We start from the raw sequence: 16,605 nt of genomic DNA on the forward strand, positions 1-16,605 counted from the left end.
CATTTTTGAATTGACTAAATGTGCGTCCACACCAAGATGTTTCCGTTAACATTGTTAATAAACACTGTTAATGAACAACGTTCATGAACATTTCTGTATGTTAATAAACAAAATAGCGTGTTCTTTAACTTTTTGAGCGCGTTGATAAACAAAATTTAACTTTTTTTTTGGCCAGTGGCTTTACATCGCAATGGCACAGATAGATCTTATGGCGACGATGGGAGAGGAAAGGCCTAGGAGTTGGAAGAAAGTGGCCGTGGCCTTAATTAAGGTACAGCCCCAGCATCTGCCTTGTGTGAAAATGAGAAACCACAGAAAACCATCTTCAGGGCTGCTGACAGTGGGATTTGAACCCACTATCTCCCGAATGCAAGCTCACAGCCGCGCGCCTCTAACCGCACAGCCAACTCGCCCGGTTCTTTAACTTTTGTGAATGAAACTTTTCATTAACATTCTGTGTTCTTCTTTAAAAATAAGGAAAAACATATTTTTTTGTTTTTGGAAAATACCAGTAGTAGGGGGGAAAAAGGATGAAAAATGGGTTGAATGCCTTTAATCAGGATACTGGCACTTATATCTCAGAAACTGAAGATATTACAGACCTGAAAATTGGTACTTTTGATCTTTTTTAAAAATAAAGAAGCACATATTTGGTTTTGGAAAATCCAATTAATGGGGTGAAAAGGAGCGTGAATTTTTAAAATGAGTGAATCTATATCTCAAAACTTTGAAAGTTTACAGCTGTAAAAATTGGTATTTAGAATCTTCTTTAAAAATAAAGAAACACATATTTTTTTGGAAAATCCCAATAGGGCTGGTGAAAAGGGGTGAAAAAGTGGTTGAATGCCTTTAATGAGGACGCTTATATCTCAGAAACCGAAGATATTACAGACCTGAAAATTAGTGTTTGGGATCTCCTTTAAAAATAAAGAAACATGTATTTTTTGTTTTTGGAAAATCCAATTAATGGGGGGTTGAAAAGGGGGTGAGTTTTTAAAATGAGTGTATCTATATCTCAAAACTTTTAAAATTTATAGGTGTAAAAATTGCTATTTAGAATCTCCTTTAAAAATAAAGAAACATGTATTTTTTTGTTTTCGGAAAATCCCAATAGGAAGGGTGAAAAAGGGGGTGAATGCCTTTAATGAGGATACTTATATCTCAGAAACTGAAGACATTACGGACCTGAAAATTGGTATTTGGGATCTCCTTTAAAAATTAAGAAACATAAATTTTTTGTTTTTGGTCAATGCTATTAATAGGGGGGGGGGTGAATTTTTAAAATGAGTGTATATATATCTCAAAACGTTTAAAGTGTACAGATGTAAAAATTGCTATTTAGAATCTCCTTTAAAAATTAAAAAAAAACATATTTTTTGTTTTTGGAAATTCCCAATAGGAGGGTGAAAAAGCGGCTGAATGCCTTAAAGAGGATACTTAAATCTCAGAAACAGAAGATATTACAACCTGAAAATTGGTATTTGGAATCTCCTTTGAAAATAAAGAAACACGTATTTTTTTTGTTTTTGAAGAATCTAATTAATGGGGGTTAAACAGGAGTGACAAATTGGGGTGAATTTTTAGAAAGACTATATCTACAGTACGTCTGTAAAATGTTACAGACGTAAAAATTGGTATTTGGAATCTCCTGTAAAAGTAAAGAAACATAGGTGATTTGTTTTTGGAAACTCCACTTAAGGGGAATTAAAAAGGGGGTAACATTTTAAAATGAGCATTTCTACAGTATATCTCAAAAACTTAACATGTTACCGAAGTGAAAAATAGTATTTTTTATCACTGTTGAAAATAAAGAAACATGTATTTTTTGTTTTCTGGAAAACCACTTGGGTGGAGGGGTAAACGTGACTGAAAATGGGGTTGAATTCTTTTAATTAGGATACTGATATCTTAAAAGCTGAAGATGTTACAGACGTGAAATTTGGTATTTGGAATTTCCTTTAAAAATAAAGGAATACATATTTTTTGTTTTCGGGAATCCACCTAGAGGGAGGCGGGAAATTGAAAAATTAGTTGAATTATTAGTACGAGGATACTATTATCTCAAAAACGAAAGATTATGCAGACGTGAAAATTGGTATTTGGAATCTGCTTTAAAATTAAACAAACATGTATTCTCGGAAAATCCAATGTGAGGGGGGGGGGGGGGGGAATTGAAAAATTAATTGAAATAATTGTACGAGGATACTTACATCTAATAAAAACTAAAGTTGTTACAGACATAAAAATTGATATTTGGATCTCCTTTAAAAACAAAGAAATAAGCGTTTTTGGGCGAAGTCATTTTGGGGGGCGGGGGTGAAAAGGAGTTGAATTCCTTTATATGGACACATATCTCAAAAACTGAAGATGTTAGAGTCGTGATAATTGGTATTTAGAATATCCTTTACTATTAAAGAGACAAGTATTTTTAACAGAAATTTCACTTGGGGGGGGGGGGGTAGAGGAGTGTAAAATGAAGTGAAAAAAGTGAATTCTTTTTATGGGGATACTTATATCTCAGAACTGAGGGTAACAGATGTGAACATTGGTATTTGGAATCTCCTTTAAACATAAGGGCCTTCTTTTTTTGGATGGGTGGGGGTAAATCAACTTAATGGCAGTGGGGTGAAAAAGTAGTTGAGACTAATTGATTTTATTGTTCATAATGTACTTATTCTGATCATAAACTGATCATTTTTAATCTTTCCTGAATTCGTTTTCAAGAACAATCTTTTCTTTTGGAGTACATAAAGTTAGATTACAGTAGATTCTTCTGGTATATAAATAAAAATTTAAACACATTTGAAATAAACGATATGAATGATATTGACCTTGCAATTGTTCTCCTCTATAATAAGGTCAATCATTCACGGAAGTATATAATTCGTGTCGCCAGAAATCTCGCGCACTTGCCTACGCGCGACGATGGTGCTGGTCACATTGTCAGCAATGACAATGGCAGAGGATGTAATTTACCACCAAGTAGCGGTCTTGCATCTTGCTGTGGGTTCCAGACCATCAATAATAATAATAATAATAATAATAATAATAATAATAATAATAATAATAATAATAATAATAATAATAACCTAAATTCAACTAATATCACCCACCTCAATAATAATAATAATAATAATAATAATAATAATAATAATATTCTGGTCCGTCGTCAAAATGTGTGGACCGCGCTGGAAACGGGTCCTGGCCGGGTAATGACTATTATTGCAGTCCGGCTGCCGGTTCAGTACCGCCAAGGCACCCAAGATGACACTACGCCGGATCTCTTCAAGGATTTGATCCATATTAAAATGCTTATAGGGAAAGATGGCAAAGATTTAGGGATCCAACTGGCCGGCTGGAATACCTGGACCTAGCCCGGGAAGTACGAAATCAATTGCTAGAAAGAAAGATTGAAAAATGGGGGAACTTTGCCATAATCTCTCAGAAAACGTACCAGATCACGAAATTTGGCGGATTCTCTCAGAAAACGAGTTAGATCGCGAATTTTGCGGATTATATATAAAACGTTAAGCATTCAATTATAAATTTCATTATAATACCGTAGCGAAGCACGGGTATCTTGCTAGTAGGTATATAAGTGAAATGTCATCAGTTGCTAGGAATCTTTAAAGATATAGCCTATCTCTAAAAAAAATATATATTAAAAAATCCTGTCATTAGTGGAGCCGGCTTTCTGATAATCTGTATCATTACTTGTAATTTCAGACCCAAATACTGTCAACAAGAACTGAAAGTCATGTGGGGGCATTCTCAAGAGAATTTTGAAAACCTGCTGCATCATGAATTAAAGGTTCTGAGATAAGTGTTCTTTCCAAACTTAATTCTACTCGCCTTTCCAGTATTTTTCTTTGCCACACTTCGCATCTGCACTTTTCTCTAATTGTACTCACTAAAATAATGAAAGCTGCAGCTGTAAGTATTTTCTTCTTCCTGACCCTATCAATTGTAACCTCACAACAGCAATTTTGGTGTGGACACAATGTTGAAGAAGTTTGTTAACAAAAGTTTATTAACTTGTTGAGAAATGTTTTCATTAACATAGTTCATTAACTTTGTTTCATTAACATTGTTTATTAACTTTGGTGTGGACTAACCAAAAGGTGGACCGATTAAACAATTTTCTTTTAGAAAATATCTGGCAAGTTTTCATTGCATGTTTATTGTACCATTTGTTGCAGCCATTTCCAGGGTAGTAATTCATGAATTTAAAACTCTTAGTAAGCTGTGTTTCAGAGTCCTAGAAATTATTTATTGATATAAATATTTTCCATCAGCACTCCATCAAATTTCATTCCATTCTGTTCAACAAGTGGTTTCCAAAGATTCCACAGCCTGTCAAATGGAAGTAGGAATCCATTACTCCCATAAGTCTGAGGTTTGCTTAAAACATTCTGAGCTTGATAAATTTCTATGGCGTAGGATGCTACCCTACTTACATGTAGTCCAAGTGAAAGTCTCCACTTTAATGGTTTAAGGACTACCATTGGATTGTACAGTTATAGCCCCACAGCACAAGGGGGGCCATGACTCAGAATACGTCCTGACTCTCAAGACCACTTACTAGACCACTCAGCCGTTGTCCACGGTTAACGAACTATGTCGTGACAACAGTGACCCACACCATGAACCACATCATTAAAATACAGCATTAAAATATGTTACTTTTTTGTTATTGTTTGAGAGATAAATGTATTCTAGATTGAATCTATGACTAAATTATATCTTTTAAAATATGTTGTTTCTTGTTGTTTTGAGATTATCAGTTGAAAATTTATTTTAAATGGAGGAATAGCTCACAGAACTCACCAAAGCATATGCAGAATTCATGTTTCCTGAGCTGTTGTCACTGAAGGTTGTACTACGAGTATCCACAGAAGTAACTGTATCCAAGCTAGCATTATTGCAAGGTTTCTGAATTCTATTCAACTTCACTGCTGCATTTATAGTAGCAGTTAAAGTTTTAGAAGGAAATTTTGAGCCTACATTCCATGTTACTATGTTCCTGGATTGGATTTTGACTGATCCTTGAGAATAATTTGGTCGCACACTTTGAATGACAAAGCCTGGGAATGGTACTTGTACTTCAAGTTGTTGGAAGAGATTTTTAACATTGTTCCTTAACTGGAGTTGTAAATTGATAGTAGCTACATTGTCATTCATCTGGAAAAATAAAAATTATTAAGAGTTATATACAGTATATTACGTTACTACAGAAATATGGCCTCTTAAAAAAAGCGGTGCAGGACGCAGTGGAAAATCTCCCGCCCCCAAAAGTAATTTCATTTCTTGAGAATTCACCTTGTCAGTGAATGTTTCTTAGACTGACTACAGAAACTGAAATTGTGGGTATTTTAAAATCCTCTAAGTATAAAGATAATGTTACATACGATGGAATCAATAACGTCTTTTTGAAAAAGTGTAAAGAGGTTGCTGCATAAATGGCTTGTGGAAAAAACATTTATTTAGTTTTAGAAGTATTTAAAACAAGATTATTTCCAGTGACCCATTGTAGGAGAGTACCTAAATCTCTTTGTACTTTATCCATTATTTGTTCTTCAGTGTCATCTTCGTTAAAAAAAGAGGAAAATATCATCTGCAAATAACAGCAATTAACCATATAATGTCAGTTCTCCTACATCATTTATATCAGGAAGAGTATTGGTCCTATTACTGTCCCCTGAGGGATACCAAATGTAACTCCTGATTCTAGTCCGATTGTATTCTTCAAACATACATATTATTTTCTTGCTATTAACTCTGGAACCACCTATGTGCTGTTCCTCAAATTTCTGCTGCTGTTAACTTATTCAACAAGAGCGGATGATTAACTGTATCAAACGCTTTTGCTATGTCAATGAAAAGGCCTGCCGCAATTTTATCGTTATTGAAGAAATTTTGTGTCAAAGTCACTATGTCCTACATAGTTAATTCAGTGGTGCGATATGGAAGAAAACCATATTGATTTTTAATGAAAAAGTGACACGATTTTAGGTAATCCATTAATCTTACTTTTACCACTGACTCAAGTAATTTCGCAAAGGAAGACAAGATACACACTGGTCTGTAATTTTCTGGGTCTTATCTATCTCCACTTTTAAAAATTGGTACAGTCCTAGCAATTTTACATTACATTTGTCTGGTACTACACCATTTTTAACAACATGTTAATCAAAAGGATAAATAATGATAATAAATGATCACCACACTTTTTCAAAAAGACGTTATTGATTCCATCGTATGTAACATTATCTTTGTACTTAGAGGATTTTAAAATACCCACAATTTCAGTTTCTGTAGTCAGTCTAAGAAACATTGACTGACAAGATGAATTCTCAAGAAATGAAATTACTTTTGGGGGTGGGAGATTTTCCACTGCGTCCTGCACCGCTTTCATTTAATACAGATTAAAGTATCACATATATCCCTTTTAGAAGTATAAGTATTATTTCCAAATTTCAATTCAGAGATTTCTTGAATGTTAGTAGATTTTCTGAGAATATCCCTAACTGTAGGCCACATTTGTCTGCTACTGTTTCCCTTTGCAATTTTATTGCAGTAATATATATTTTTCTGAGATTTTCTGAGAATATCCCTAACAGTAGGCCACATTTGTCTGCTACCGTTTCCCTTTGCAATTTTATTGCAGTAATATTTTTTTTTCTCTCCTCAATTTGATTACTTGTCTACTAAACACTTAATATATTGTCCTTTATTTTAGCTGCTGGGTTTTTATATTTTGTTTTTGCATATATTTTTTTTTTCATTTACAAGCTTAAGAAATGCAGAAGTTACCCAAGGTTTATGGAAGACTTTTCTTGTTGAAGTCTGTGTAATATTTAAGTGTGAATGTCTTAAAAATCTGGCCACCCTGCTCTTTAAAAACAAGTATGTAAACATTACAGAATACAATTACTGTTCTTGGTTATATCTGTCTGAAGAGTTTTGGAACATATCAGAGAACTAAACAATAGTAGGGCAAAGTAACAGTAATTATCATAAAAGAAAAAAACTATATTTACCTTAATGGAGAATGCTCCAAAAATTGGAGGATCAGTGATGAGCGGTAAAGAATAGTGACACAAAGGCTGAGAGTTTGAAGGGTAGAATCTCAGGCGAAATGATGTCTGACTTAAGTTCTCAACATTGCATACTCCAGGATTAACGACCAAGCCACTTCCATTGCCACCTGCTGACTGAATAAGCCCAAGGGAAATTTCTGGTGCATTTCCTTCAACTTCAGCTCTGCACATCACTGTTCCAAACACATCTACGGAGTCCTTCATTTCAAGGTGATTGAACTATAAAAGTATACAAAAATATATTAATTTACATATAGTGTTCACCACAAAGACATCTGGAATTTAGATGCCAAAACCAAAAATACACTTTATTAACTAGTAGAAAAGTGGCAGCAATATCGAGCAATGAGAGTTCAAACACCTTCTAAAATCACACAAATCAAGGAACTATTTCATACACTGCATACACTTGTAAGCAATTGAATTGGAGATACCTGGCTAGTAGCATGTAACATCACATCTCACCTTGATGATCACTGCGATGCGATGTGGTATGAACTCCACAAGACACCAGAAGCATTGGGGAGTGTGAACAGTCCCCATATGAGGATACCACCACCACCAGCCTGACTGTACTCTGCTGGCAAGAGGGATCCATTGCCTCATGTGGCTGATGACACACTCATACCCAGCCATTGGCATGTACCATCTGTCCAAGCTACCTTTTTTCAATGCTTTGAGTTTGCAGTGGCAGTATTCCTTTACCCATGTCGGATGTCATGCCTTGCACCAAGTGTTGAGCAGAGGTACTTTCGTGTGATGCTTACTTCTGTACCCCATGGCGAGGAGATAGTTTTGAACAGTATGGTTGCTCACACATTGTTGTTGTCCAGCACTGAATTGATGAGTGATCTGCTGCACTGTGGCCCATCTATTCGCTCTTACAATCTGAGCTAGCTGATAGCGACCACTGTCATCAACGCATCATACAGCACGACAGTTGACCCTGGAAGCATTGATTTTGCCTGAATCCATGAACTCAGGGTATACTCTTGATACGGTGGCCCTTGGAAAGCACAAGTTCAAAGATGGAGTGGCTGATATGTCTGGTGCTGACAATCTGGGCATGATCAAATGCGCAGAAGTCTCATGTCTTACCCATACTGTAGTCAACTGTTACTCATACAGCCCGTACGAAGTTTGTCATCCTCACTGTTACACGCCACACCCTCCTGTTATAATAGCGCCATTTCCCCATTATGGCAGCTATCTCTAATTCAATAGCTCATAAGTGTATATCTACATTACAGACTATTATGCCTTTTAGCAATCATTCTGCAATTCTCTATCAATTAACTAAGGGTCTTCACAATCCTCTATTAACAACTAGCAACTTAGACTCGCTCAGTTCTACATGCCTTATCTCTGAATCATTAAAAACTAAGTCTAACCTCGTCACCTTGGTCTCCCTGGTTCTCTTACGCTCTGAGGTCGAGTCCATTATTCCCTTAGGTAACCTATCCCCCCCCAAACTGTCTCACATGACACCACCACTGAAGATTGTTCATGTGCACAGTTTCAAACAATGAGTTCATTCCTAACTCAGCCTTTACCTCCTGATTTCGACTATCATCCTATCATTGTTCCCACTGTCCGACTCATTGGCTGAATGGTCAGCGTACTGGCCTTCGGTTCAGAGGGTCCCGAGTTCGATTCCCGGCTGGGTCGGAAATTTTAACCTTCATTGGTTAATTCCAATGGCCCGGGGGCTGGTTGTTTGTGCTGTCTCCAACATCCCTGCAATTCACACACCACATATAACACTATCCTCCACCACGATAACGCGCAGTTACCTACATATGGCAGATGCCGCCCACCCTCATCGGAGGGTCTGCCTTACAAGGGCTGCACTCAGCTAGAAATAGCCACACAAAATTATTTATTATTGTTCCCACTTGTATGTACCAGCAGTCATTCTTGCTATATTCATGTCTGTAACCTCCACTATATGAATAAGATATTCTGAGTCTGCACAGCTTTATCTCTGTCTATCTCTTTGACCAAATTCGGTTTGAAAACAGAAGAATGTTAAAACAGTTTTGTCCAAAAACTCACTTTTTTCTCACAGAATATTTTAGAAAGCTACTGTGAACTCACTGCATTACCCTTGTCACTCCTTGATTCAATATCACTTACTGCTGTATACTACCACATTTATAGATCTAACAAAGACATACGATATTGTTCCCAGGGAGACGGTCTGGGAAACCATGGTCAAAAAGAGAATGGGTACACAAACTGCAGAAATGGTACAACCAATGTACAAAAAATGTGTCAGCAGCATACAGACTCTGTTTCGAAAGAAATGAAACTGGACTACGACACGGGAGTGTGCTGTTGCCCCTTCTGCTTCTAAAGATTATGGACAAAATTGTAAAGGAGACAAAGGAAGCAGGTGGGAATAGGTTGATGAAGTTATTACTATTTGCAGACAATATTGTGGTCTGGGGAACAAACAGCAAAGAAATACAAGAACAACTTGATGCACTGAACAAGAAAATTGAAAGTATGGTATGAAAATTAGCACAGACACATCACCATGGTGATATCAAGAAGAGAAAGACAAGGGAATGGCACTGTGAAAATTGGCAGTTAAAGCCTTGAAATTGTTGACAGTTTTAAATACCTAGGGAGTGAATTAATGCAGAATACAAGGCCGGACTTGGAGATTAGCAAGAGGGTACAACAAGGCAGCGCATTCTACCATTGTACCTTGTCTGGAATAAGGAAGTACCAAGGAAGTGTAAAGAGATAACGTACAAAATGTATTATGCTCCCATATTGACCTATACGGCTGAGACCTTGAGACCTGGACAATGACAAGTAGGGAGGAGAATAGAATTCAAGCCAGCAAAATGAAATAGCTAAGAAGTATGATAGGAAAGACAAGGAAAGACAGACTGAGAAATGTGAAGTTCTAAGAAAGGAGGCCAGAATGGAAAATCCAAATGAGAGCATTGATAGGAGTAAACTAAGATGGTTTGGACATGTAAAGAGAATGGAGGAGGAAAGAATACTGAAACAAATGATGGAGATGAAGTTTGAGGGAAAGAGAGGGAGACCTAGAACAAGCCTGATCGATTCAATAAAGAGGAGTGCAAGAAGAAGGAACCTGGACTGGGACAAAATTATAGAGGAATGTTGGAACGAGAGAGGAAGGTGGAGATGTGCTCTAAATGCCCTGATCTGGCAAGAGCTGGATAAGGGGAAAGAAGGCGGATGATGATTACCATCCTGGAACAAAACACATCCTAAGTACTTGAAATGACCCACCTGTTCCTGATTTGTATTTCCTACCTGACATTCTACTTACTTTTTTTGTCTTTAGTATTGGCAACTATTTGGAAAAGGGAAATCTGACACAAATATCTTATTATCTCTTACCTCTTCAGTTTCTTCCCTTGTCCAAATATCTAGCACATCCAAACCTATCCTACTTGTTGATTCAAAGAACTCTGTTTTCCTCCAGTAACCCATTAATACAGATAACTTCCTATCAGATGCATATTTGTTTGTGAGAAATACCAGATCTCAGGACAAGTTACTATGCTGTTCAGAATTTATCCAAAGTTCATAAATTGGGATATGATTATACGAACCCATACCATGCACCACTAATGAAAAAACCAAACTACTAGGGTTTTTTTTTTCAGGTTGTTTAGACTGCATTTTAAGAGAAGAATGCTGTCTCAAGAAATATGCTAAATTTACACAGCACAGCTCTAGGAAACTAAAGATCTTTACTTACCTGTGTGGATCTCACTTCTTCTTTGATGTGCAGCACAACCTGTGATTTCCCTTTATGTGGCATAGGATTCCATGTAGGCACCTGAGAAATTTATGTTATTTTTAAGGATGCTACATTTTTAGTTATGCACATTGTATGCAAGTTCTAAGAATTATTGGTATTAGTGACAATACAGTGAAACATGAAATTTCAAATTATGTAAAGTATGTTTCATGCAATGCTTTTTTATGACTACCTCACCCTAAGTATGAAGAAAACAGGTCTCTGGTATTCTAATTATTAAGACAAGGAAATAAAGAAATCAAACTATCCATTACCATCAAGACAGACGATGGTGGCTTTTTAAAAACTATATTATAACAGCAGCATGTTCTAACGTCTATTTCAAATATTCAGAACAAACCATTGGAGAGCAAATTTACTTGAAAATGTATAAATTTGCAGTAGATATACTTTTTCAATATACTATAATAATTTTATGTTGGAACTTAAAGGCTGTAATACATAAGTTAAAAAATTATCAATGTACAAATATTCAAAATAATAAATCTACATTACATTGTACATTTATGTTTATTTCAAGTCATGTACAGAAAGGTAGGAACATGATAAGGAACACATAATGGATATACCGACAGGTCAATATTTTAAACATAACATACTTTTGCTTTTCCTTTTACAACAGATCCCAGCTGACCACAGACAGAAATATCACAACTTATGGGCCGACCAAATGGAAGGGACACATTCACATATTGTATTACTTCTGTCATTGGAAGATTTCCCTGAAATATATTAAAAATAATGTGAAGTAACAGCATCCAATTACATTACTTACATCTTCAGATATCGGTTAAAATTACATAAGGCTGACTTGGATAATCTTAATTACCTACCTCTGCTGATGAGTTTTTGCTGTTAAGAATGCACTCTGCTAATCCATTAAGAACTTCTAGGGCGAGAGCAATACTAGGCCTATAAAAGAATAGAATATTGCTTGCAACAGATCATAGATGTAATTCCTCACTTAATGGGCTCTTTATTTGGTAATGATTACAGGGCTGGATATGATTAAAGAGGAAAGGAAATCTGATCTATGGGTTAGAGCCCAGAGTACAGCATTCAACTTCTCTAACGGTTACAAGCTACTGACACTAGTAACGGGCATGAACTATAACCTATCAGATTTCCTTTAACCGAGCAAGTGGTTTGGGTCATGTACCTGTCAGCTTACATTTAAGAGATAGTGGGTTCAAACTCTACTATCGACAGCCCTGAGAATTGTTTTCCATGTTTTCCCATTTTCACACCAGGCTGTACCTTAATTAAGGCCACAGCCACTTCCTTCCCAATCCTAGCCCTTTCCTATCCCATAGTTGCCATAAGACCTATCTGTGTCTGTGCAGTGTTAAGCAAACTTTAAAAAATTAACATTTCCTTAAGCACTCCTCTATACTGAGACATAAGTTCTCTATACAAAGGAAAGATACCATTACAACACTGTAGTAATGTAAAAGAAAAATATTAAACTTTCTTTTTTCCATAATTTTTGACAATTTCATTCTCTTTAAATTCTAATGTGTACAGAATTCACAATGTTCATAGTGCATATTTTTGTTTGAACAGAGCAGCTGATGACTATCCACTTCAATACCATATCTGGAGAAGTGAGATGAATTCTGGAAATTGAAGTTTGTTTATTTTGAGCATAATCATGGCATTTCATTAGACCAATTTCATACAGACTGTTCCACCTTTCTCCCAATAGCCTGCAATCTTATTTTAATATCTCCTACCTCTTCAGTTTCTTCCCTTGCCCAAATATCTAAGCACATCCAAACCTATCCTACTTGATGATACTCATCTGCTTCAACACAACTTTAATACTGAGTCTATCATCTCCTAAGTTTCTCTCTACTTTCCTTACTCTCCATTGATGAGTTAAATGGTAACCTACTCCTGTCCATTTGTCTCATAAGATCTCACTGCAGAACCCAGTCAGTATGTATCACTTCATCCGGTCCGCCTCTGCAGTGTAACAGTTAGTGTGATTAGCTGCTGTCCTCAGAGGCCCGGGTTCAATTCCTGGTACTGCCAGAAATTTAAGAATGGCAGGAGGGCTGGTATGTGGTTGAAATGGTACATGCAGCTCACCTCCAATGGGGGTGTGCCTGAAAAGAGCTGCACCACCTCGGGATGAGGACATGAGTTTACTTATTTCATCCATTGCGTTAATTCCTAATTTAATAATAATTTCATAATTAGAAATACCCCTCTTATATTGCTCCTTCCTGTTCAAACCAGCAGCCATTCTTACTGTTTTCTTATCTCTTACCTACAATCAGCCAAGATCAATTTCTGGTGAGATATTGTTTACAGGGCACTATGTCACCTCAGACTAGGGGGGGAAAAAAAATGTTTACTTCCATTCATGTGTCTCAGTCTCATCCTTGACATTGACAATATGACAGTGATGAGGTATGAGTGACGCCATTCCTTATGCAGCCACGCGTTGTGGTTAATGGTTTTAAAGTGTAACTCATAGGGTCGGGTCAGTTGGTGGGTATATTTCAGTGGGCTTGACAGACTCGTATGTAATAGCATCTTCTGGCTCAGGGACGAAAGTAATGGGAAACTATCTCATTCCTCATTTCTCTACTACGTTTACGTTCTTCAGTGGCACCTAGGCTGTCACTAACGATAGAGCTGTTGAGGATATGACCAGCCTTCGGGCAGAGGATTCAACATATATCACCGACAATCTACCCAGCTTGAAAACAGAGTGATGTAAGGATAATCTGTTATGTAAAATAATCGAAAGGGAAAAAAACAAGTGACAACAGATGGCTAAGTACTTGAATATAAACATGTTATAGGATAAACATAATGAATGGAATGATTGGATGATACAGCAACAAAAAAGAGGAAATAAGGACATCAATCAAACATCACTGATATGCATTTAGGGCGTCACTCAGCTGGCAGATTCCCTATCAATTATTTACGTAGTCCTTTATTAAAGAATTTCAAAGAACTTGACCCTTGGTAAATTATTCCAATCCAAAATTCCTCTTCCTATATATTAATATTTGCCCCAATTTGTCCTCATGAATTCCAAATTTATCTTCATAACTATCTTTTCTACCTTCAAAAAAGCTCCACTCAAGCCTATTCGTCACTCCATGCTATTTCTCCACTCAGAGCTTTGAACATACCACTTAGGCAGCTTTTCCCCTTACTCCCAAGTCTTCCTAGCCCAAGTTTGCAACATTTTTGTAACACTACTCTTTTGTCGGAATTCACCCAAAACAAATTGTGCTGTTTTCCTTTGCATCTCCGCCAGTTTCAAATCGAGTAATCCCGGTGTGGGTCCCATACAGTGGAATCATTCTCTAATTGGGCTCTTACCAGAGACGTATGCACCCTCTCCTATTTAATACAACCCCTAAATATTCTAATAAACATATGAAAAGATCTGCAACCTTTTCTAATGTGATTTCTGTGATTTCCTTAATGAAGATCTTTCCTTATATTAATCCTTAAGTACTTACAGTAATCCCCATGACATGCATTCACCCCATCACCACAATAATTAAAACTGAGAGGACTTATCCATTTCATGAAACAACCTGACTTTTCATCCTGTCTACCATCATACCAATTGTCTGCTGTCCATATCACACCATCATTGAGGTCTTGAGGTCTTCTTCTTCTTTTTTCTTTTCTTTTTTTTTAAATTACAATTCTGTAACTCATACTATACAGCATAAATCAGCAAAAAGCCTTGTCTGTGATTGCAGGTCTTTACTCATATCATTTACATACATAAGAAAATATAAAGGTCCAATAATACTGCCCTTTGGGACTCTCTCTTAATTGTTACAGGATCAGATAATGCTTCACCTACTCCAGTTTTCCGAGTCGTGTTTTCTAGAAATTTAGTCATCCACTATTTTGTATACCCAAGCAGCCCAATTTTTTTTTTTTGTCAGCAGTCTTCCATGATCTCCCCTATCAAAAGCCTTGAATAGGTCAATAGCGACACACTCTATTTGACCTGAATCTAAAATATCTTGCTTGAATCCCACAAGTTAAGCCTCACTGGAATAACGTTTTTGAAGCTCAAACTGCCTCCTATCAAACCAGCTAGTAATTTTACAAATGTTTCTAATATAATCAGAAACAATGATTTCCCAGAGTTTACATGCAACACATGCCAAGCTGACCTGCCTGTAATTATCTGCATTATGTTTTGCTTTTTACAATTTTCTTTACGTTACACCAACACAGATGGGTCTTATGGCAACGATGGGATAGGAAAGGCCTAGGAATGGGAAGGAAGTGGCTGTGGCCTTAATTAAGGTACAGCCCCAGCATTTGCCTGGTGTGAAAATGGGAAACCATGGAAAACCATCTTCAAGGCTGCCGACAGTGGGGTTTGAACCCACTATCTCCCAGATGCAAGCTCACAGCTGCACGCCTCTAACCGCAAAGCCAACTCGCCTGGTGCATTATGTTTATCATCCTTTCCTTCATACTCTAAGGCTACTAGAGGAACTCTCCATTCATTTGGTATGGCTCCTTCATGCAAAAAATAATTAAATAAATATTTCAGATATTACAATATATCCTGACTTATTTACAGTTTGCCTTACGTTGCACTGACAAAGACAGATCCTATGGCGATGATGGAACAGGAAAGGACTAGGCGTCGGATGGGAAGGAAGTGGCTGTGGCCTTAATTAAAGCACAGCTCCAGCATTTGCCTGGTGTGAAAACTGGAAAAAATGGAAAACTATCTTCAGGGCTGCTGACAGTGGGGTTCGAACCCACTATCTCCTAAACAGCTGTGCAACCCAAACCACAAGACACATCTGCTTGGTATATCCCCAGAAATCTTGTCAATCCCAGCTGCTTTTCTAGTTTTCAACATTAATTTTTTTTGGTAAACATCTACATCATCATAGGTAAACATCAGCATTTTTCCAGTATAGGTAATCTCCTCTACCTGGACATTATACTTATATCCAACTATGTTTACATACTGCTGAAAGAAAACTTCTGCCTTCTGTAAGTCCTCACATATACACTCTGTTTTTTTATTAATTCCTGGAATGTTTTTTCTGGAACTAGTTTCTACTGTAAGTACCTGTACAATCCTTCTATTTCTCACTAAAATTCATTCATATGACTGACTATATAAAGGAAAGGGTGATAGACATAAAGCTAAAAATTACAGGCCAGTCAGTTTGACATGCATTGTGTGTAAGCTTTGGGAAAGCATTCTTTCTGATTATATTAGGTAGACATATTTGTGAAATTAATAACTGGTACGACAGAAGGGAGTTCAGGTTTAGGAAAGATTATTCCACTGAAGCTCAACTTGTAAGATTCCAGCAAGATATAGCAGATATCCTGGATTCAGGAGGTCAAATGGACTGTATCGCGATTGACCTGTCTAAAGCATTCGATAGGGTGTATCATGGGAGACTACTGGCAAAAATGAGTGCAACTGGACTAGACAAAAGAGTGACTGAATGGGTGGCTATATTTCTAGAAAACAGAACTCAGAGAATTAGAGTAGAGTTTTTTTTTAATAGGGGCTTTACGTCGCACCGACACAGATAGGTCTTATGGCGACGATGGGACAGGAAAGGGCTAGGAGTTGGAAGGAAGCGGCCGTGGCCTTAATTAAGGTACAGCCCCAGCATTTGCCTGGTGTGAAAATGGGAAACCACGGAAAACCATTTTCAGGGC

At 36.9% G+C, this 16,605-nt stretch overlaps 1 protein-coding gene across 2 annotated transcripts in view; it reads right to left on the bottom strand.

Moving 5' to 3' along the window:
* The window catches only part of LOC136856996 (AP-5 complex subunit mu-1), a 33,910-nt gene that overhangs the window by 8,145 nt on the left and 9,160 nt on the right, over nt 1-16,605 (bottom strand). Inside the window, exons 4-8 of one of the 2 annotated variants that reach the window (XM_067135319.2) lie at nt 11,745-11,823; nt 11,511-11,633; nt 10,849-10,929; nt 7,041-7,319; nt 4,828-5,181 (exon numbers count right to left, since the gene is read on the bottom strand). In XM_067135319.2, the coding sequence (XP_066991420.2) occupies nt 4,828-5,181; nt 7,041-7,319; nt 10,849-10,929; nt 11,511-11,633; nt 11,745-11,823 (916 nt within the window). The remainder of the gene's footprint in view (nt 1-4,827; nt 5,182-7,040; nt 7,320-10,848; nt 10,930-11,510; nt 11,634-11,744; nt 11,824-16,605) is intronic. The other variant, XM_067135320.2, reaches the window with a different exon arrangement.

This window comes from Anabrus simplex, chromosome 1 (assembly GCF_040414725.1).
Source record: "Anabrus simplex isolate iqAnaSimp1 chromosome 1, ASM4041472v1, whole genome shotgun sequence".
Taxonomy (NCBI): Eukaryota; Metazoa; Arthropoda; class Insecta; order Orthoptera; family Tettigoniidae; genus Anabrus; species Anabrus simplex.